We start from the raw sequence: 21,804 nt of genomic DNA, 5'->3' as shown, positions 1-21,804 counted from the left end.
CCTTCTCCAAGGAATCGGCAAGTTCTTCTGTGTCAGTATTATCATACCAGTCATTTATCATATCAATCAGAGTTTTCATGTGCACAGAAGGGAGAAAAGCATCATAATGACATAAATTCCAACAGCTGATGCACAAAAAGGTCCTTCCATATGTCCGCTGTGCACTCCCACACTTGCCAGAAGTGAATGTGAAAACTCTCTAAATGAGCTTGTGCCAGTCAATCTCTGTGCAAAATTAATCAAGAGAAGCATTCTGTGGCATATAACAAAATGCTGGGTTCTTCTTACATGCAAATCAGTCGGCACTTCAGATTAATCATAAGGCATTTTCTCTGATGTGTACCAGTGCAGAAATCTGCTATGTGACGTGAGGCCAGGTGTCCACATGAACATATGCATGACAAATCCTTAAACACTTCCCAAAGCATGCACAAAACGGTGGCCTCTACTATGGGGTGTCATCAATTCATCTATGAGACTGTGCAAGCAAAGCGAGTGCTGAAACTTATTCTGGGTTCTGCCAATAAGTAAGGTTGTAAACAAAAACTGGGACCAAATTCCCAGAAGCCTGAGTTTGACTATGCTGTAGTAATTGTAAGACAGCTAAAAATAATAAAAAAGTGGGCTAAGCCGGGACAAAAATGAGTTGTAATGTAGGCAGGTTTTTAATTTTTTTAAAATAGCATTCATATCCACATACCCAAGATGGTATAAAAAAACAAAAAAACCTACCCCAAGATATCCCATCCAGTTCCCAACCATTTTCACCTGCCTGAATGAGCATTCTGCCAAACTTGAGTACAATGCCAACATTTCTTCTACATCAGGGGTGTCAAACTCAAATTCATCGGGGGCTGCATCCGCGATTCTCTTCGTCTAGCGGTTTTTTCGTCTTGCAAAGCAAGCCCATTGACCATTTTTTCGTCTTGCGAAGCAAGCCCATTTTAGCGGCTTATCAGCTTAGCGGATAAGCAGATAAGCAGCTTAGCGGCTTAGAAAAAGGGGGGGAAAGGAAAAAAAAGTCGGAAAAACTCACAAGACATTTCGTCTTGCGAAGCAAGCCCATAGGGAAATTCATTTTGCAAAGTGCCTCCAAAACGGAAAACCCTTTCGTCTAGCGGGTTTTTCGTCTTGCGAGGCATTCGTCTTGCGGGGCACCACTGTATTGCCAAACACTGTTTATTACACATATGGCAAACACAAGGCATTAACATCATATGTACTTACAGTACAGGAGAGAAGGGTTCAGGCAGCCGTTGGATCTGTCACATCACAGGATGGCATGCACTCAATATAAAAACAAGTGGAGGTTTCCTGAATGCATGTAAAGTGGAGGTTTCCTGTGTAGAACGGCCGGCGCCGCTAGAGGGCAGACGGTCTCTGGCTTGTAGGCTGCCGCGCATACGCTGAAGAGGCCACTTTCTTGTGTCAAAAAAAAAGAGCGAGAATAAAAGGTGAAGGCTGGCGGCCGGCGGCGGCTACACAGGCCACATGACGAGGTCTGGCGGGCCGGATCCGGCCCGCGGGCCTTGTGTTTGACACCCGTGTTCTACATTCTTTTACTCAGATCAGTGTATTCTGCTGGGGCATATGGAAGACTCCCTCTGTACTGGGGACGATCCCACAAAACTCTTGATTAACATTTCTGGAGGCACAGGATGACCTTTCAAGATCAATTAAATGTGTTTCAATCTAGTGAGAAGAGGCTCAAAATTTCTTCTTGGCATGACGCAAGCAAGTTGTAACTTCGGAAGAGTTCTTAACAGATTTAGCTGCATGTGCCTATGTGCCTCTTAACGAACAGTATGTTTTGTTTTCAACTCAAACCTGCATTGCTTCTGTTGTCTCAGAGCTGCCCCAAGTTGCTCAAGAGGCAGCACATTAAGGCTACACTCCTAAACACACTTACTAAGGAGTCCCTTTGAACTCAGTGGGATTTACTTTTGAGTAAACATACTGAATAAACATTCAGTATTTATTGCAATGTTCAGTATGGGTTCAGTTGCAAGATGACTGAATCAAGACACAATAACAGTAAGGTAAAAGTAAAGGACCCCTGACAGTTGAGTCCAGTCGCGAATGACTCTGGGGTTGTGGCGCTCATCTCGCTTTACCGGCTGAGGGAGCCGGCATTTGTCCACAGACAGTTTTTCCGGGTCACATGGCCAGCATGACTAAGCCACTTCTGGGGAAACCAGAGCAGTGCACGGAAACGCCGTTTACCTTCCTGCTGGAGTGGTACCTATTTATCTACTTGCACTTTGACATGCTTTTGAACTGCTAGGTTGGCAGAAGCTGGGACCAAGCAACGGGAGCTCATCCCATCGCGGGGATTCAAACTGCTGACCACCTGCTTGGTTTAGACCACAGTGCCACCCCCATGGCTGTATTATACAGTTATTTCTACATGAGTCAACTCAACATATATTTTTATCATACAGTTACCAGTATAGGTTATGGGGGCCACAGGAAAGAGGTAGAGAATCAAGCACCTGATTAATCTCAGCCATGTCAGCACAGAGAGATCATGTAGATCAGGCATAGGTAAACTCGGCCCTCCAGATGTTTTGGGACTACAACTCCCATCATCCCTAGCTAACAGGACCAGTGGTCAGGGATGATGGGAGTTGTAGTCCCAAAACATCTGGAGAGCCGAGTTTGCCTATGCCTGATGTAGATCACCTTAGAACACAGGAAGCTGCCTTCTACTGAGTCAGACCATTGGTCCATCTTGCTGGGCGTTGTTAACACTAACTCATAGCAGCTTTCTGCAGTTTCAGGCAGAAGTCCTCAGTCCTACCTGAAGATGTCAAGATCCAACCTGGGGCCTTTTGTATGCAAACTCTTCAAGCCCTTCCCCACTTTTTGACATGACAATACAAATATAGCTGCTGAAGCGCTTGCAGTAGCTTGTTAAAAGAGAACCTGTACTGAATTCAGCCCAGGATGGCATAGGAGCACACCTGCCTTGCTACTATGTGTTGCAGAGGTAGGGAGAACACTAAAGCGTTCATGAGAATGAATTCCTTGGTCATAAATTGGTCCTGTTGTAGCTTGTACTGTGATCTGCAGGAAACTACTCTGGCTTTGGTGGTTTGTGGATCACAATCCACACCATACATTTAAAGCACATCAAATGGACATTAAAATCACATGATTCCTGCACAGAATCCTGGGGACTGTAGTTTGCCCCTCACAGAGCTACAATTCCTAGTGCCAAACTACAGTGCCTAGGATCTGGGGAGGGGGGACCATGTGCTTTAAATATACATTGGAAGTGCTTTAAATGAGATGGCTCAGTTGGTAGAGCATGAGTCTCTTAATCTTAGGGGCGTGGGTTCGAACCCCAGATTGGGAAAAGATTCCTGCATTGCAGGTGGATAGACTAAATGACCCTCCTGGTCCCTTCCAACTCTACAGTTCTATGATTTTATGAAATGTATGGTGTAGAGGATGTACATATCTGGATTTTATACTACCAGCTAATTTTGTATGTCCACACATCAGCTGCAGGTTCCTAAAAAGGACACCATTGCCAAAGCAAACTGGCAGTTAGCTCATGGAACACCATAAAGTGCAAACATCTGGATTATATTACAGAAACATTTTATAGTGTTTTCAGCCCCAGCATGTCCCTGGCCGAAAACATGTTTGTGATTTGACTTTTGACATAAATTCCTTCACATTTGAATGTCTCATTGAAAGGCACATAGCAGAATGCTCCATCACACAACTGAAGGAGTGACAACCTTAAAATGAATCCCAGAAGCTGGGAATCCTCTGGGTGTATAAGGGCTAGTAGTGGGCATCTTGGTCGTGTCATTTATTAAGCCAAAGCATGTGCTTTCAAACAAGAGTTCAAATACTTTGGGATGAAATTAACAACACATAAGCACATGCCCTCCAGGCAGACCCTAGTCCACACCCATTTCTGGAAAGAAAGAAAAAAAGCTTTGGCATGCAATGGGTTTGTCCTTCTTGCACCCAATGCTTTGATCACTTTAACAACACAGAAGAAACTCGCCCCACACACTAAGATTAAATTGACGACAGATGAAGCACTCAGGGAAAAGTGCATCACACATACAGCCAACAGGCATAGTACTAAGGACATAGCCATGTGCATCAAGGAGGGATTGATTCAGTATTAGCAAAAAGCATCCCTTGTACAGGCAGCAGATGTGTAGCCAATCTTATGCACATTTACTCAGAACTTAGTCCAACAGAACTCAGTTCCAAGGACTTGGAAGGCTAATATGGTGACCTCCAGATGTTGTTGGACTCTACTTCCCATCATGCCCAACCACTGGCCAGGCTGGTGGAGGCTGATGTCAGCTTGAGTCCAGCAACATTGGGCAGTGGAGCCAGGCACCACATTGGCTACCCAGCTTCAGGAAGTAGGCATAGGATTGCCACTTTAAACATTCAGTATTTTTCGATAGTATGGTGATTTTTACTCCTGAAGAAAAATAGTTGAAAGGCATGGGGCGTATTGTGGAATATGAACTCAGATTACTCAAAGTTTAACTAATTCTCCACCCACAAGACCACACTGATCACATTTTTAGGATAGGCTGCACTTTGCAAATGTTATCTGGGCTGCCCTCACAACATCCTTGTGTTGTGTGTTAGGGCTTGGCACCATAATCCGTACTGAAGTTTACCTGTGTCATTATATTAGGGGCATGACATTTGCATGTTCCAAAAGCTAGTTTTATAGATGTCATTTATGTTGATTTTATGTAGATTTTTTGGATAAGAAATAAAGCTCCCTTTTCACACATCACACAGATGTTGGGGGCAAATAGAACACATGGCCACTTAATGGTGGGGCCAGCAAATGAGGTTCCCATCTCCATTCCACAAATTTACTGTACACAAGGATGTGACCCTCTGAACATGACTATTATCTCTAGGATGATGATTCCACTACTTTGGTTTCACAGGGAGAGGATGGCACTATAGTCTAAACCACTGAGTCTCTTGGGCTTGCTGATCAGAAGGTCAGCAGTTTGAATCCGTGTGACAAGGTGATCTGTTCCAGCTTCGGCCAACCTAGAAACGGCGTTTCCGTGCACTCTGGCTTCTGCCACAGTGTTCAGTTGCACTAGAAGCAGTTTAGTCATGCTGGCCACATGACCTGGAAAGCTGTCTGTGGACAAACACCAGCTCCCTCGGCCTGAAGCAAGATGAGTGCCACACTCCAGTCGCCTTTGACTGAACTGTCCAGGGGTCCTTTACCTTTTACTTTACCTCCACACTGAGACAGACATGCTGAAGGGGCACACACCTAGTGAGTCTAAAGACCTTTTGAAACCAGTATTTCAGTTTTCCAGGAAACAAAGAGTTCAAAGTTACCAAAGATTTCAAAGCGAGGCTGTGGAATAGAGTTGCTGGGTTGGACTTCACGGACAAGTTCCACACTATCATTTTGGGCAGGGGTACCAACTCGAATAAAATATAGGGGGGGCAGCCAGGGGGGCAACTGCCCCCCAAATCAAGTAAATAAATAAAAATACTTAATCAACTGACCAACTGCATTGCTGATAGTTCTGATCTGCTCCCCTAACATAAATACTGGCTATGCCCATGGGCCCTGGAAAGGTCCACCCTGCATCATCGATCACACTTTTTGAATGGCAAGGTCCATCAAATTTGGGGGCCCTCAAATATTTTACCGGGGGGCCAAAGGGACCTAAACCCCTAGGAGTTGGCTCCTCTGGTCTTGGGACTCGCCATGCAAAGCGTCGCCCTCAGCATACCAGTCTTGCACTCATGCCCTAAAGGCATCTGGCTCGAAACTGCGGGAGCCGAATTCTCTTTGCGTTGCCTGCCTATCTCACCCGGCAAGCGCGTCGCACCCGCCCTGGGAGGACCTCTCTGCTCTTCGGAGGGCACCTCCGTTTCCATCCGTGCTGGGCAAACATCTTGCTCGCACTTTCTCGGCCTTTGGACCCCACCTGGTAACCATTAACACACGCGCCCCATTTACTTCTCTCTCTCTCTCAGGCAGCTACCATTCCGCCCACTTGGGCTCCGGAATCCCGCCCGCCTACCTAAGAGGCAGAACGAGAGCACCCGACGCGCCACCCCCTCGCGCGCCTCGCTAGTTCCGGCGAGAGCCGGGGAAAGCCGCGGCCTTCGCCCCTCCTTCGCCTCGGCGCGTCCTGAAAGCAGCGCCGCCTCTTGCCCGGCGTCACTTCCCCGAGAGCAGCTGGAGAAGGAGAAGATGGCGGCGCTGGGGGAGCCGGTGCGGCTGGAGAGAGGTGAGAGCAAAGGCAGGCAGGCGGGCGGGGAACGGCTGCCCTCGGCTGCAGCCACTGGAGAGCCGGATCTACTGAGCGATGCCCTGCAGGGGCGAGGTGTGTCTTCGCCTTGGGGAGCAGGCAGGCTAAGCCCCAAAGCATTATTAGGTCCCGAGGCTGGTCAGGGTAGGCGCAACTACTTGCCCGCAGCAAGAGCCTCCGCCAGGAGTGGGGCGAGGGGGTGCCCTTGCCTCTCCCCTCCCCCCGCCGCTCCCACACCCAGAGATCCTCCGCAGCAGGGCTCCAGCTTAGGTGGCTTAAGAAGAGGATTAGAGAAGTGCCAGGCTTACTAGCTGGGATGGCCGGCGCCAGTGGGGAGCGCGCGGCTGCCGAGAGAGAACCAGATGGGGGCGTGGCGTCCGGCCCGGCGGGGATCTTCTTCGGTTCTTGGCTCCCTCCCTCCCTCCGCCCGTCTGTCAAAGCAGCCTCGGCTTCTTCTTTCTCTGCCTGGTCCGGGTCAGCTGGTGCTGAGCCCAGACCGTGGCTTGCGCGCTCCCCTGTGGGTCGGGGCGCGCGAGGAGGCTAATGGACAACACAAGGCCCCTGTGGAAGTTCAGGTTGGGCTGCTGCTCTCGGAAGGAGCCAGCCGGTTCTCTGGGTGACAATATTGGGTGTAAAGTTATGGAAGTTTTAAATCGGAGTTCTTAGGCCTCGGTGGAAAATGCACTGTGAGCTGCTACTAGGTATAGTTAGTTGGGAGGGTCTAATTTATGAGCCTAGAAGCATCTAGGCCTCCATCTGCACTATACATTTAAAGAGCATCATACTGCTTTAAACGATCATAAAGGTAAAGGTACCCCTGCCCGTACGGGCCAGTCTTGACAGACTCTGGGGTTGTGCGCCCATCTCACTTAAGAGGCCAGGGGCCAGCGCTGTCCGGAGACACTTCCGGGTCACGTGGCCAGCGTGACATCGCTGCTCTGGCGAGCCAGAGCCGCACACGGAAACGCCGTTTACCTTCCCGCTGGTAAGCGGTCCCTATTTATCTACTTGCACCCGGAGGTGCTTTCGAACTGCTAGGTTGGCAGGCGCTGGGACCGAGCAGCGGGAGCGCACCCCACTGCAGGGATTCGAACCGCCGACCTTTCGATCGGCAAGTCCTAGGCGCTGAGGCTTTAACCCACAGCGCCACCTGCGTCCCTGCTTAAACGATCATGGTTTCCCCCAAAGAATCCTGGGACTGGGAAGTGTCGTGGGCTAAGAGTGCTGAGTGCTTTTCGGATACCTCCTCTTCTCCTGAGGGACGTGCAGTTCTCAGAGTGGTTTAACAGTCAGTATGTCTTCCCTGGGAACTCGGGGAACTGTTGCTCTGTGAGGGGGAGAGGGTTCTCTGTGGCTGCATAATGCTAATGCAGACTGAAATAACAGATTCCTAGACACAGAATCAAATTTAGCGGGTTAAGTTTTTTACAGCGCTGCAGCAAAATGTTGTCACATTGAGTGCTCATAGCAAGGGGTTCTAGGAACCAGCCAGCTATACTCTGCTCCTACACACACACACACACCCTGCCTCCATTTGGTCAACATTCTGTGGTCACTGAATATGCTCATTCCTCACTGAGCTGAGTTTTACAGGAAAGGCTAGGTACTGAATCTTAAGAACTGCTGCATGTCCCCAAACTTTTAGGTGAACTGGTGTGATTAAACAGGATTTAGGCTTTTAGCTCTGAGTTATCCTGAACTGTAATGCACATATGTTACTTATAAATATATGGTATTTTGTGTGTGTGTATTCCTTAGAACTTGTGTGGTTCTTTAACTTGCACCTGGTAGATGAAGGTTCAAATATCTCATTAGGCATTAAATCACTGTTGGCCTTGTTGCCTTAGAAACTCAGATATATAAGCTAATCACTAAATGACACCTTAAACCTAGTTACGGCCACCAAAACAGAATACCTAGGTGTCTTTTTTTTGTTTACAATGATTTTTATTATTATTATCAGCAGCAGCAGCATTAGTCATTTCTATATCACTTTATATTTTAAAGAAAAAATCTCAAAGCACATTACAATATATTAAAACATCAAATAAAACAATCCAGAATAAAGCAAATTCAAGCTTCAGGGAAAATATTTCAAATCCTTCTCCAAATAACATTTTGCTTTCCTATATTTATTTACCCACTTAATTTGTATAGCTGCCTCATAGCAGAAGTACTTTAGGAAGCCAGTGTAGTGGTTAGATAGTCAGATTGGGAGATCAGGGTTCAAATCCCCTCTCAGTCATGAAGCTCACTGGGTGACCCTGGGCCGGTCACAGGCTCTTAACATACCTCCCAGGATTGTTGTGGGGATTAACTGAGGGGGTGAACCATGTACTCCTTAGAGAGAAAGGTGGGATATAAATGCAATTAAGTTTTTCTGCCTACCTGCTTAAGAAAGCTGGAGTGGGCAGCCAGATGGAGATGTCATTCGCCAACTTGGCATTCAGATATCCCCACATGGTCACATTTGGAGTTGCAAACATGCCTGACGCTTGGCGAATTTCTAGCACTGCTCATGAAGAAGGGTCTCAGTTGTTGATCACAGGGTTTGGGCAGGTTCGTAGAATTGCTGATACAAAGTTTTCATAGAATTGCTGATACAAATGATTACATTTTTAAGAAAACAGAATGATTGTTACTTTGCTGTTGAACAAATGTACATCGTATCTTAACAGTATTTCAGTAGAAACTAAACTTAGCAAATAATGACCAAGTCGGCTATTTTTGAGTCAATTGTCAAAGTCTCAAGCTCCCGGGGGTGGGGGGAATCCTGTGTTTTATGAGGGAACAGTTCAGATAAAGAAAAAGGAAATAGCAGGTTAAAATGTAGTGTCTGTGTAAAGCTATGACAGAGGACAAGATTTAGTATCACTGATGACTGACCTCTTCATTAGTTATGGAATGAAGTCAAACAGCATCACCCATGTAGCTTGCTGTATGTGCAACTTTAAGCACTGCACCCTGCATGACTTTGCTGCTCAAGCCCACCCCAAAAGTAGTGTTCGACATATGATGTTCAGCCTTTAAATCTCTTGCCACTCCCAGAAACATTTCCCCCCTTTGTACATGCATGATTCCAAACAGAACTGGGTCACCAGCTCACACTGAAAAAAGGATAGGGAATGTGCAAACACCTCTGGGAAATTCTTCTTGCCTAATTGAAATTCTTTTACTATCTTGGAGAGTACTGTTTTCAAAACGTCCATGCTAGGCAAAATTCAATAGGAACTCTTAAGTAACAATTGACCTTTTGGGTCTAACAACCCAGGAATTCTCAGAAATAGAAGGGAGGGTGTAATGAGCCTGTTAAAGTCATGATGATATTCTCCCATGAATGGATGTTGTGTAACCCATATAACTGACAATCAGTTGTCATGTTTTAGTTTTCCAAATATGGCTGGGTTTGTTTGTTTTCGAAACTTCTAACATTCATTATACAGTAGTGGCTTATTGTAACCATATTTGTTTTGAACAACATTTTATCCTTTGCTCCTCAGTCATTCAAGGAAAATTAAGTAATATTTGCAAATAAAAATAAAAATCGGATGCTTGGACTCAGCTGCTGGCTCTGCTCTTTGTCATGCAAAGGCTGTGTTTTTATTTCTAATCTTCAAAGACTAAGCTTTGGGAAGTACATTTTTTTTGCTAAGTTGTTGTTTTGATGGGTAACAGAGGCAACAACAGATGACTTAATTTTTTCATGCTCCGTAGTGAGTGAGTGCTTGGTTGTGGAAGCAAATATTTAAGGAAGATGTTAGAATTGATAGTGGAGAAAAAGTTAAAATGCCATGTGTTTCCATGAAGTTGAGATGGCAGATGTATCCGGCAGCAATAACATTTGTACTTAGCTTCCTGTCAACAGTTCATTGCATAATGGTCAGTGCCTGACTCTGTGTTCCAATGATCATCCTATGGAAATGTACTCTTTCAGAGGCTCTGGTTTCTATTCAAATGCAAGGGTATTATCAGTGCCGTCTGCTCCGTGAGCCACCCTTTAACTTAATCATTTGGGTAAAATGTTCTCTGTGGTCTTTCCCTCTACTCAAGCAGTTTCAAGTGTGTTTTGCTTGCAGGAGAGGGGCCCCAAGCTTGTTACAGCAACCATATTCACATTTTCTTCCCCGAGGGAACATTTTGCACAGAGCTCTCTGCTTTGGGAACCATGTGCATTGTCTGTTAGCGACTTCAGGAGTATGTTCTAATCTGGAGCATAGACGGTTCATGTATTAGACCTTGTCATCTAAGCATGTGAACATTGAACAGAGCCTAGAACAATATTTATTCTGCTGCTTTGGGATGGCATTTAATTCTCCATCTGCATATTACAAAGGAAGAATGGTAGAGGGAGTCCAGATTGTTTTTCATGAACGTTTGTCTGCCACTGAAATATTTGTAATAAAGAATCCCTAATAGGTATACATTGCAAGGAACAAGGTTTGCCTGAAACAGGAGAGCTGATGATCATCGGGATTCTGTCCTTGGGATTTTGTTGACAAGTATATTGGTCTGGTGCTCATTAGTCACAGAACAAACATTGAAGAGCAAGTTGGTACAAGATCTGTACTGGGTTTTTCCTGCTCCAGATGAATGGGAAGGAGTGCTTTCGAATGTTACTCTAGCTACGTGGGAGCCACATTTCTATGAGTGGCTCCCACACAGTTGAGGTATATAGGCTGATCACATGGTCTGATTCACTAGCCCAATTCAATGGTCAGAACCAATATCATTACCCTCTGAGTAGATTTTAGTAGTTCATATTCTTTCCTTGCCTTTCTTTTTGCAGACATCTGTCGGGCTATTGAGTTGTTGGAAAAGTTGCAAAGGAGCGGAGAAGTGCCCCCACAAAAACTACAGGCTTTGCAGAGGGTCCTTCAAAGTGAATTCTGTAATGCTGTGCGGGAGGTATGTTTTTGAGGAGTGTGTGGAGAAGGTATAGATCAGTGCCTTCTCATTAATATTTGGGAGCTACACTGGGAATTGCCTTCTGTTGAAGTGCAATTACAAGAAAAAAGATAATACAGTGGTATCTCTGGTTGCGAACGGGATCTGTTCTGGAGGACCGTTCGCAACATGAAAAGCCCGCAACCTGAAGTACTGTATCTGCACAGGTGCGCAGTGCAATTTGGCACTTGTGCGTATGCGCGAAGCATGATTTAGAGCTACTGCGCATGCGCGAGTGGTAAAACCTGGAAGTAACCCTTTCCGGTACTTCCGGGTCGCCGCGGGACGCAACCTGAAAAAACATAACATGAAGCAAACATAACATGAGGTATGACTGTAGTGAATGACAAACCAAGTTTCCTAATTCACAACTCAATGCATGCATGCAAAATTATAGTTAATCCGCACAGTTCATTTGGAAATATTATTAATGTGGTTTGATTTAGTCATCCCCTATCCAATAAACCACATACCTGATTTTTTTTCTTTCTAAAGGTATATGAGCATGTGTATGAGACTGTGGACATCAGCAGTAGCCCAGAAGTGAGAGCTAATGCCACAGCCAAGGTAAGACTCCTATTTAGGAAGGATTAATATGTGCCAGCTCAACTGGCAGCTCCGATCTATAAAAGCTGAAGTATTAGGCTATGAAAATATTGCAGTGAGCTGTGCTTTTGAGCTCAGTGGGTACATCCATGAAACAAACACTTTAAACAATTGTAGGCTTAAGATAAACTGGGAAGAATGAAAGAGCTCCTTACCAAAGACAAAGTTTTCCTATAGCAGTTCCCTATTTTAAAGTTGTTGTTTTTCTGTTAATGCACTGAAGCAGTTAATGTTCACTAATGCACTCTCATGCGGATGCTTTTTACATGTTTATTGACTGCCTTCCTACCCCAATGCATGGGATGCTAAAATAGCATTCTTGCTGAATAGTCAGTGCGTTGGATAAATACCTGGTGTCCCACAGTACAAGAATGTGGAGGGTTGGGATTGTCAGCACCTGTTACTATAAGGATGTTGAAGGGGGTTCAGGACAGGGTGATGAATACTGCCTCTGCTTAGAGAGCATTCTGTTGTGTAATATGACTCTCATTTGTACATTTGTTTACTTGATTCCAGTGACCAAGTTAAAAATGCATAGTAGTGCATCTGTTATGAGGAACTTGTGTGTATTTTCAAAATACTCACAAGGGGGAACGGAGGTCCTTTGGCTGGGTCGAGACGATATGGGATTGGGGGGGGGGTAACTCCCATCTCTTGCGGGGGCACAATTAGTGCCAGCGACATCCGTTAAGAGTTTGAGTGTAATCTTTGACACCTCCCTTTCCATGGAGGCACAGATTGCAGCTATAACAAAGGTGGCATTTTTTCATCTCCACCAAGCTAAGCAGTTGGCTCCTTACCTCTCTCACCCTGACCTAGCCACTGTGATCCACACGACGGTCACCTCCAGACTTGGTTATTGTAACTCACTCTAGGTGGGGCTGCCCTTGAGACTGACCCAGAAACTCCAGTGGGTGCAGAATGCCACGGCGAGACTCCTTGCAGGGTCCTTGTCGTGGGATCACATTCACCCGGTGCTATACCAGCTGCACTGGCTCCCGGTGGAGTACAGGATCAGGTTTAAGGTGCTGGTTTTAACCTTTAAAGCCCTATATGGCCTAGGACCCTCGTACCTACGGGACCGCCTCTCCTGGTATGTCCCACGGAGGACCTTACAGTCTTCAAATAAAAACATCTTGGAGATCCTGGGCCACAGGGAGGTTAGGCTGGCCTCAACCAGAGCCAGGGCTTTTTCAGCCGTGGCCCCGATCTGGTGGAACGCTCTGTCACAACAAACTAGGGCCCTGCGGGACTTGACATCTTTCTGCAGGGCCTGCAAGACGGAGCTGTCCCACCAGGCCTTTGGCCAAGGCACAGTCTGACCCCCTCCTTCTGTAATCCTCATAGAACTCTATCCCAATGGTTGCCATTAATTTGACTCTGAATTGATTTTAGAATGAATTGATTTTAGAATGTATTTCAATTAATTGATTGTGATTTTATGTAAACTGTGTTATTTTTACTGTTGTTAGCCGCTCTGAGCCTGGCTTCGGCTGGGGAGGGCAGGATATAAAAATATTATTATTATTATTATTATTATTATTATTATTCAGCTTTGTCCATGTATCATCAAAGAAAATGCAGTTATAAGTGAAACATTGAATATGTTTGGTTTATTTGCCTTTTGTTTTCCCATGGTTTGGAGTAAAAACCGTCTTCAGAACAGCAGCCCAGAGATTGAAAATACTCTGAAGTACATTTGCAGGGGATGTACTTGTATTGGCAGTATTTAGCTAGATGCTTTGAAATATTTGCCTTTGAGATAATACAGTGAATAAGATTCCAGACCTTGTGAACTATGGGGAGAAAAATGAGATTTCCATGTTTTGCAGGCCACTGTTGCTGCCTTTGCTGCCAGTGAGGGTCATTCCCATCCCAGAGTCGTTGAACTACCAAAAACAGAAGAAGGGCTCGGATTCAACATCATGGGCGGCAAAGAGCAAAATTCTCCAATCTATATATCCCGAATTATCCCAGGTGGTATTGCTGATAGACACGGGGGATTGAAGCGTGGAGACCAGCTTCTTTCTGTAAACGGAGTGGTAGGGATGGAATTTAACTTCCACTTGTAGTAGCTACCTGTGACCGCTTGAGGGCATTGAGGGGATGTTGATTGCTTGGTCTTGTGTGTATTATGCAGTATGAAAAAAACAGGTTTATATTTTCCTTTTGCAAATCATAATGGAGAGTAAAATATTATGGAGTATGTTTGAGATTTGCAATTCTAAGTTCACTAGCACTGATAGAAACCTGCTGTTATGCGAGGAAACATTTTTAATTAATAAAGCAGGGGGATACACATTTTAGAATTGGATCCCAAGTTTGTTGAAATAACATTAGCAAGATGTTAGTAAAATAGTTTATTACTAATAGTCTGTTAGTAAAATAGACATTGATGAGAAACTGCCCATATGCAGTTTCTCATCAATGACTATTTTACATACTATGCAACTTTAAATGAAAAAATATTTTCTACTCTTGAGACCTGTCAGCTATATTTTGGCTTAACCTACCTCACAGGATTTGTGAGGATAAAATGAGATAGCCTCATGCATACTACTTTGAGGTCCTTGCAGTCTAGGCAAGATACAAAAAAATTAATGAAGGCTGAAGGTATAGGGGCAAAATCCTGAAAGGATGAGGCTGTGCTTCAGTAATTTGATTTTGTGTGTGTGTGTGTGTGTGTGTGTGTGTGTGAGTGAATGAATTTGGATAGGAAAGGACCTAATCCACTGTGCTGAGTAGACTTCACCTCCCAGTTTTCACACTTCCCAAACGTGCCAAAAAATGTATCAAAATGCATTTTGAAATAATCTGTTTTTGGAGGGAACAGCATGATAAGCATGGATTGAATGAACCCATGTAAAAACGACACAGACTGGAACTAGAGATTCATCCCTTTCTAGTTGTGACTCCTTGAGTTCTCTCTGTCAAGTTACCTCAGAACACCTGAGGTAAAGCAGTTCTCCCCATACAACGCTACTTTGCATGCACATTTATTTTTTTCCTAAATGCGGTTAAAATGTAGCAACGGCCAGCAGCTCCTTGTTCCATTTTCCTAATAGGTAGCCACTGGAATAGCTCACAGCAACTCAAGTCCTCCCACAATGAACTGTTTTGGCGGCTGACTAAAGGAGTCATTGACACTCAGCTGACCAGTCCCCACACAGCCTTCTAGTTGGTGGGTGGCACTGAGACAATCCTTACCTTTCTATAGACTCATTCATTTGTCCTGGTAACTTCAGTTGGGGGAACTAACTTTGCCAGGCAATCTGGCTGTGGGAAAATCTTGGGAGTCTAGCAGTCTACCTAGGAACAAATCAGGACCCATTTACACACCATGACTGACATTTTGAGAAGCACTGTTGTAAGTGAAACCTAGAGCAACTGCCCTTTTCTTTCCCCCACCCTTAAATATGTGCTTAATTTTGAAAGCCACAAATTACCTAGAACAGATAACGTTATGATACAGCCAACATAAAATCTAGCTCTTCTGTGTGAGGTCATTCAGCTAGCCTTATAAATAACAATGTTGGAATATTAGAGTGCTTTTTTATATATATTTACTAACAGAATGGTTAATTTTTGAAATATTTGTTTCAGAGTGTTGAAGGGGAGCACCACGAGAAAGCCGTGGAACTGCTAAAAGCTGCTCAAGGAAAAGTTAAGCTGGTTGTACGATACACACCCAAAGTCCTGGAAGAGATGGAGTCACGATTTGAGAAAATGAGATCGGCAAAACGCAGGCAACAGAATTAATGTATTACATGTAACTTAAGGAAAAGCATGAACTTTGCTTGTCTGGAAACGTCAGACAAGCAACGTTAGAAAAGGATGTTAATTTTGTTAATGCTTTGTCTTTTACAAATAACTCTTGAACATCTTAATGCTTCTGAGAAGAAAAGTTTACATAGGCGTTTGTAGCTATGTGGTTTTACAGATCCTTTCTTTAAAATTCAAACCTGTAACCATCAGAACAAATTTGTAAAGTGTTTTTAAAATACATTTTAATAAGCTTTTTTCAGCATTTGTAACATCTGTTTTCTAGTACTTTTTTCCCATTTGGCATTACTTAAATTTGGAAATCTTTATTTTGGATACAGATATAAAACAAGTCTTACTCTTTTTGGCACTAAATTTAGTCTTCTACATACAGGTAGTCATAATTATGTGGTCAAGTACAATTAGTGCTTTTGATGAACAAGTTTCTATGCATGTTCTCAATCATAACTTTATATGGTTAATGACATCTTGGACACTTTCTTACCTCTTTTGTGAATAATTTGTAACAGGCAGTCTCTTATATTTAATGTTTCAGTGATTGACATCACTAGCAGCAATCATTCCTATAATTTAGATACTTTTGTACTAATTTCTGAATACTTGGAGAAAGTGGAAAGCATACCTGACTGTAGTTGTGTATTTATATTCAGTAAGGTAAAATTGCATGCAGTGCAGAAAAGATTGTATATGTACTCAAGACTTTCTTCTATTGTAAGTTACTTCTGCAACTGTGTCTACTTGTTCTCTTAACAGTGATGGATGTAACCCACATCAGGTACCTAAGTGGGTGGTGCGCTCTTCTTTCCTAGAGCATCAGAGTTCTTTCAGTATGCTGTTTGCAGTTGTCATAGTGACACAGAAAAGCTAACAGATACCGCAAATTCTATCAGAAAAGGCATTCCTTGCTTGTGTAAATCCATTGGGCATGCTTCCAACCCAAAGTGGTTGGTACATCACATATAGTTTCCCCACCCACCCACCCACCCAAAGTTGTCTATGAAGTAAGTACAAATCCACAACTGAAGTTTCAGCAGATGGCTTGTGCTAAGAGAGAGCTAGTATGTCTGGGGTGCTTAGAAAATATCCACATGGAGTGCAAAGAATCCTTTTCTAGAGTCTGGGAATCTCTATAAAGAGATTCATTTGGCTGGTGGTCTGCCAAAGTTATACTGTGGTGGGCTGTGCTTTGCAACTAAAGATTCCTGTTTATCCCTTACTACTGTGGATGAAAATGCCTGACCAACATAGTTCCTTCATCCAGATGCTCTACCTCAAAACTGCAAATCCTTGAAGCTCTGTTTAAGTTTAAAGTTGCCTCACTCTTTTAGCATAAGCTGCCAAGCCAAAACAAAGAACTTGCAGCAGCTGGATACACGTTATTTTCAGCCTAGCCCCACAACTGTACAAGTTCATCTTTCTGGGGTTTAGAAGATCAGTTAGCAAAGAGACTCTTTGCTTTTGCAAATGTTTTTTTTTTAAAAAATCTTCTCGTTGGTAGTGATGTGGTCACTAAGCTTGCTAGACCTGTGTGATAACTGTAGTGGCAGTGGAGAATGAGTTCCTGCAGACATTACTGACTTGCATCATAGATGCTTTCATTGCTGCTCATGTTACTGTACTGGGTTAAACCTTCCAACTTTATTTAAACAGAGCACTACTTAAACTTGCTTATAGACTGTATAGTTTAATCCTGGAAGCATTTGCACCACTTTCAGCTGTTCAGAAAGATGACACAAAGGACCAGTCTCTGATTCTCAAGTTAAATTTTTTGAGCCAAGAAACTATCTTGCTAATGCTTATCCAGAGAGAGAAAGTAGTTTGATCGATGGACATTGAAAACTACACTGAACCGTGTTGCTTCAGGAATAAGGATTTTATTGGGATTTATTTCTGAGTAAGCATGCCCAGGATGGCAAACCTTTTCTTGTTGAATTTCAGTGTGTTGCCTTCCCTCAATCACTTTGATTGAGCTTCAAGCCATTATGTTGACATCTTCAGCCTAGCAACGTTGCAGGAAAATCATTTTTGTGAGGGGTGTATGTAACAGAGAGTTATTCTGCTTTTCTTAGAACCCCTGTCTTGAAAGCTTCAGTTGTACAAGAGATGCATGGCGCCCTGCTTCCACCCTTTTCTCACTAATCTGCTGTCACTATTCCCTACTCTGCCTGAGATGAAAATAGCCAGTGGTTCAATCTCCTCCCTTAATAACGAACTAAAAAGGGGGTTACCTTGATGAAACTTGAACATTCCTGGCTTGGTATATCTAGCATTAGCCTGGTTATCCACTGGATGTCAGTGTTCAGCTGTAAATGCATCCAAGTGGATAGGAGTAAGTGTTCTGCAACATGTCTCCTCTGCGTGAACTACATGCAGTCAAATATAACTAGAGTGCCAATATAAAAGGTCAGGAGAGTAGATTTTTCATTCTAACGACAGCGTAAATCTTACACTTGTTTGGATGACCAGGGCGGGGGGTAGTCTAGCAAAATTGATTCAAGTAACCTTAAATCCTTTGAGCGTTTAGACAGCATAAGCCTACAGTAAATTGAAGATTTAGTGACTGAAGCCATGAAGCATGTATTATTATTATTATTATTTTGTCGTCTTTTTTGTCACTTTGGGCTTATCCACACTTACCTTTCCTCTGCTCTTCTCAGGCACGGTCCGCACTTTAAAGCTCCATGTATGAGCACCTTTTTTCCTTTTTGCCCCAAAGGTTTCCCTGTGAAAACCTGCTCTTTAAAGCTCAATCGGCGCAAACAGCAATCTGCAGGAAACACAAACTGACGTTTGATCCAATTGAGCACTAAAGAGCGGGTTTTTGCGGGGAAAGCTCTGGGGTAAAACAAACAAACATTTGGACACAGAGCTTTTATAAGCACGGATCTGTGCCTGGAAACTGCAGGGCAAAAGCTAAGTGTGGGTGAGCCTTTAGATAAGTGAGCACTGAATTGCACGGTTTAAATATGTAGCCAGCTGCAGAAGGCAACCAGCTGTACCATGTTGGTGGACTGTATATTTTTTATGGAGCAATTAATATTTAAAATAATGAGACCAAAAGAAGTAGTTGGGCCAATCAGGAAGTATTTTATTTTAATTATATATAATACTAGATTTGTGTTGGAGGTTTCTATAGTAAAAAGAATAGGGTCAAACAAATACTATAATAAAAATAGTTTAATCTACTTTTACTGAATATAGACATGTGTTTTGTTACTCTAGAAAGGGTTAGCTTGGGGTAGCCTGGGCTGCTGTTGAAAAGTGCTTATGGCTATAATCCTTTTGCCCACTTGCCTGGGATTGATTACCATTGAATTTGATGGGACTTGCTTCTAAGTAGACATGTATATGGTCGCACTGCTAGGGGGTTTCATTATCAAGCCTGGCATATGGATTCAGTAGGCTCCAGGCCTTTTGGATTAAAGTCTGGTGTGTAGCAAATAAGGGCCAGACAGTGGCAATATATATATTTGCCTCTTGTCTTTATTGGAATCAAAAGCACTGTGTAAAAGATGTGCTGCTAAACCCATCTCATATCCAAAATTTGGATCAGTAGAAACTGTGAAAGACGCACAAAGCCAGATAGATGTGTGTGTCTACTTAAAACTGGTCTCTCTTTTTCTTAGTCGCTGCAATACAAATGGGATCCTGAGCCCAGGTTGAAAGCCGGTTTTTAAAGTAAAGTTAGATTCGTTGGAGAATCAAGAAATGAACATATAAGATACTACTGAACAGGTGCAATGACTACATTGTATTGGTGTGTGCACATATGCAATAATTTAATAGCCAGCAAAAATTTAAACATAGACAATACTGTGTGTGTAGTCTTTATGTACTTAATTGCTGCTTGAGGGCCCTGTACATTTTTTAGGAACATGAAAATAAAGAATTGAAATTTCATATTTCTTGCTGTGTGAGTACTCTCTCTATTTCCTTATTGTCTTACTGATACAAATGAAACAAAGTTCATACTATCCTTATAAGACAGCCACCATGTTAGAGTATATTTATTTGGGAGACTCTTTTCAACACTCCTGGCTTCCCCCACAAAATACACTTCAGGGTTTATCCTTGCAAGTTCAGTAATACCTAGAGGACATGGGTGGCGCTGTGGGTTAAACCAGAGAGCCTAGGGCTTGCCGATCAGAAGGTCGGCGGTTCGAATCCCCACAAAGGGGTGAGCTCCCGTTGCTCTGTCCCTGCTCCTGCCAACCTAACAGTTTGAAAGTACGTCAAAGCAAGTAGATATATAGGTACCGCTCCGGCGGGAAGGTAAATGGTGTTTCCGTGTGCTGCTCTGGTTTGCCAGAAGTGGCTTAGTCATGCTGGCCACATGACCCAGAAGCTGTACGCCAGCTCCCTTAGCCATGAGGAGATGAGCACCCTCAGCCATGAGATGAGCGCCACAACCCCAGAGTCGTCCACGTCCCTTTACCCTTTACCTTACTAAGAAAGTATTAGGACTTCAAATTACAGTGGTTTTCTACTGAGATCATCTAATGCTCCTGTGATAATGACATGATTGGCAGCCATTATTTTTTCAGGTTTATTATGCTGAAGAGTGAAAGAACCAGATCCCGTTATGTGAGAAATGGGGTATGTTTGTCCTAAGCAAGCTTTTCTGTTTTGATTGAAGTGTACCTGGGAATACATGCCACGCAGTACTCAAGGTCTCCTCCTCATAAAAACAAATAACAGCCCAACAATTAAAATGGCATCAATAATAGTTTGTGTAGATGTGCATAGTGTGGCCTTTCTTTGCACAGTGGAAGTGAGTAAAGTGTGAAAGAAAGAAATTTGTAAAGACATACAACTCATTGAATGTGAGCAAGCTGACCAGGAAGGGGGGATGGGATTAAGACAACCTACATCTTTTACAGAGATTTTATAAGTCTCCAGTATGGTTTTTCATAGCAAGTGTGGCTAACCTGTGACCCTCCAAATTTGACTCCCAATTCCCATCATTCCCAGCTGGCATGACCAGCGGTAAGAAATGATGGAACAACAACTGGTCTCCCCTGTTTTCTAGGAGGCTGCCTTTTATAGAATCAGAGCATTGGTCCATCTAGTTGACTGGTACCTGTGTTGACAGGAGGCAGCTTTCCAAGGTTATAAACAAGAGTCTTGACTCTGCCTGGAGTTGAACTGTTGATCTTCTGCAGGCAACTCATTCTGCCACTGAGTTAAGCCCCTTCTCTTCTGAAGCTAAACTTCTGACTGATTGCTGCTGGCTAAGCAGGGCAGGTACAGGAAAGTACTTCTAGGAAGGAAAACATTAAGAACTGCAAGTGGCTACTTTTAAAAAAAGTTTTTAATTGGCTATAAAAGAGAAATATGGAGAGTAACAATAATACAAAAGTCCGTATGACCCTGCCAGTGGTGGGATATAGTATCCATAACTGTCTTCCTTGTTCCTCACAGGAAAAGAGTATACACCGAACACATCATCTGGCTGATATTTTTCTTAAAGATTTACCTTTATTTTCAAATCATTGTGGAACCACAGAGATAAATAAACAATAGCAAAAATTCAACCACATATCCAGCTAAAAGCAGGGCATACAAAACCTAAAGATATTAAATAACATCTGTTCTAAAACCATGGCAACTATATTTCTCCTGATGGTGTGGGAAGAGATGCCTGTAAATCTGAAACTAAACTACAGTATATGAAATAAAATCCCACCATACTGAATAGAAATGATCAGGATCTTCCTCTGTCCCTTAGTGACTCATAACGTGTGTGTGTTTGCTGAAAAAAAGTAACTAAATTCCAGATATTTTTATGCCATAAGGATATAATCAGATAAAAAAGAAAAAGAAAAAAAGATTTCCACTGTTGTACTATAGAGATCATGTCGTATGTTCCTTTTGGCAAAATGTCTTATTAGTATCTGCCCACACATTTAGTAGGGATAACTGGGGAGACATTTGAATAATCTTTGATATCTGCTGATAAATTTCATTCTAGAATAAAGCAACCGGTGAACATTCACACTATGGATGTGGAAAAGCCCCTTTATTCCTACAACCTCTCCAACAGTTCTGGACTGCATTGGAAGTAATATGAGATAGCTGAATGGGTATGCAGTACAATGCCATCAGTGTTGAATTTTTAAGGAACATTCTCACATGTGCAGATAATGATTTGCATAGCTTAGAAGTCCAAAGTGCTTTTCAGTCC

General features: G+C 43.3%; 1 protein-coding gene across 1 annotated transcript; it reads left to right on the top strand.

Annotated features, from left to right (window-relative positions):
- Positions 1–6,106: 6,106 nt before the first annotated feature.
- LIN7C (lin-7 homolog C, crumbs cell polarity complex component) lies at positions 6,107–19,520 on the top strand. The gene is made up of 5 exons (XM_079974079.1): positions 6,107–6,266; positions 11,074–11,192; positions 11,727–11,798; positions 13,670–13,879; positions 15,441–19,520. The coding sequence occupies exons 1-5, from the start codon at positions 6,230–6,232 to the stop codon at positions 15,594–15,596; spliced, it is 594 nt and encodes a 197-aa protein (XP_079830205.1). The 5' UTR covers positions 6,107–6,229; the 3' UTR covers positions 15,597–19,520.
- Positions 19,521–21,804: the final 2,284 nt, after the last annotated feature.

This window comes from Podarcis cretensis (genome assembly GCF_951804945.1).
Source record: "Podarcis cretensis genome assembly, chromosome: 1".
NCBI lineage: Eukaryota > Metazoa > Chordata > Lepidosauria > Squamata > Lacertidae > Podarcis > Podarcis cretensis.
This window is presented reverse-complemented; position numbering and strand designations above follow the sequence as displayed.

Excerpts from the sequence above, each read along its gene's own strand:
- LIN7C (XM_079974079.1), top strand. The coding sequence starts at position 6,230 with ATGGCGGCGCTGGGGGAGCCGGTGCGGCTGGAGAGAG. Across the intron at positions 6,267-11,073 it reads GCCGGTGCGGCTGGAGAGAG|ACATCTGTCGGGCTATTGAG; the intron begins GTGAGAGCAAAG and ends TTCTTTTTGCAG. Across the intron at positions 11,799-13,669 it reads GAGCTAATGCCACAGCCAAG|GCCACTGTTGCTGCCTTTGC; the intron begins GTAAGACTCCTA and ends CATGTTTTGCAG.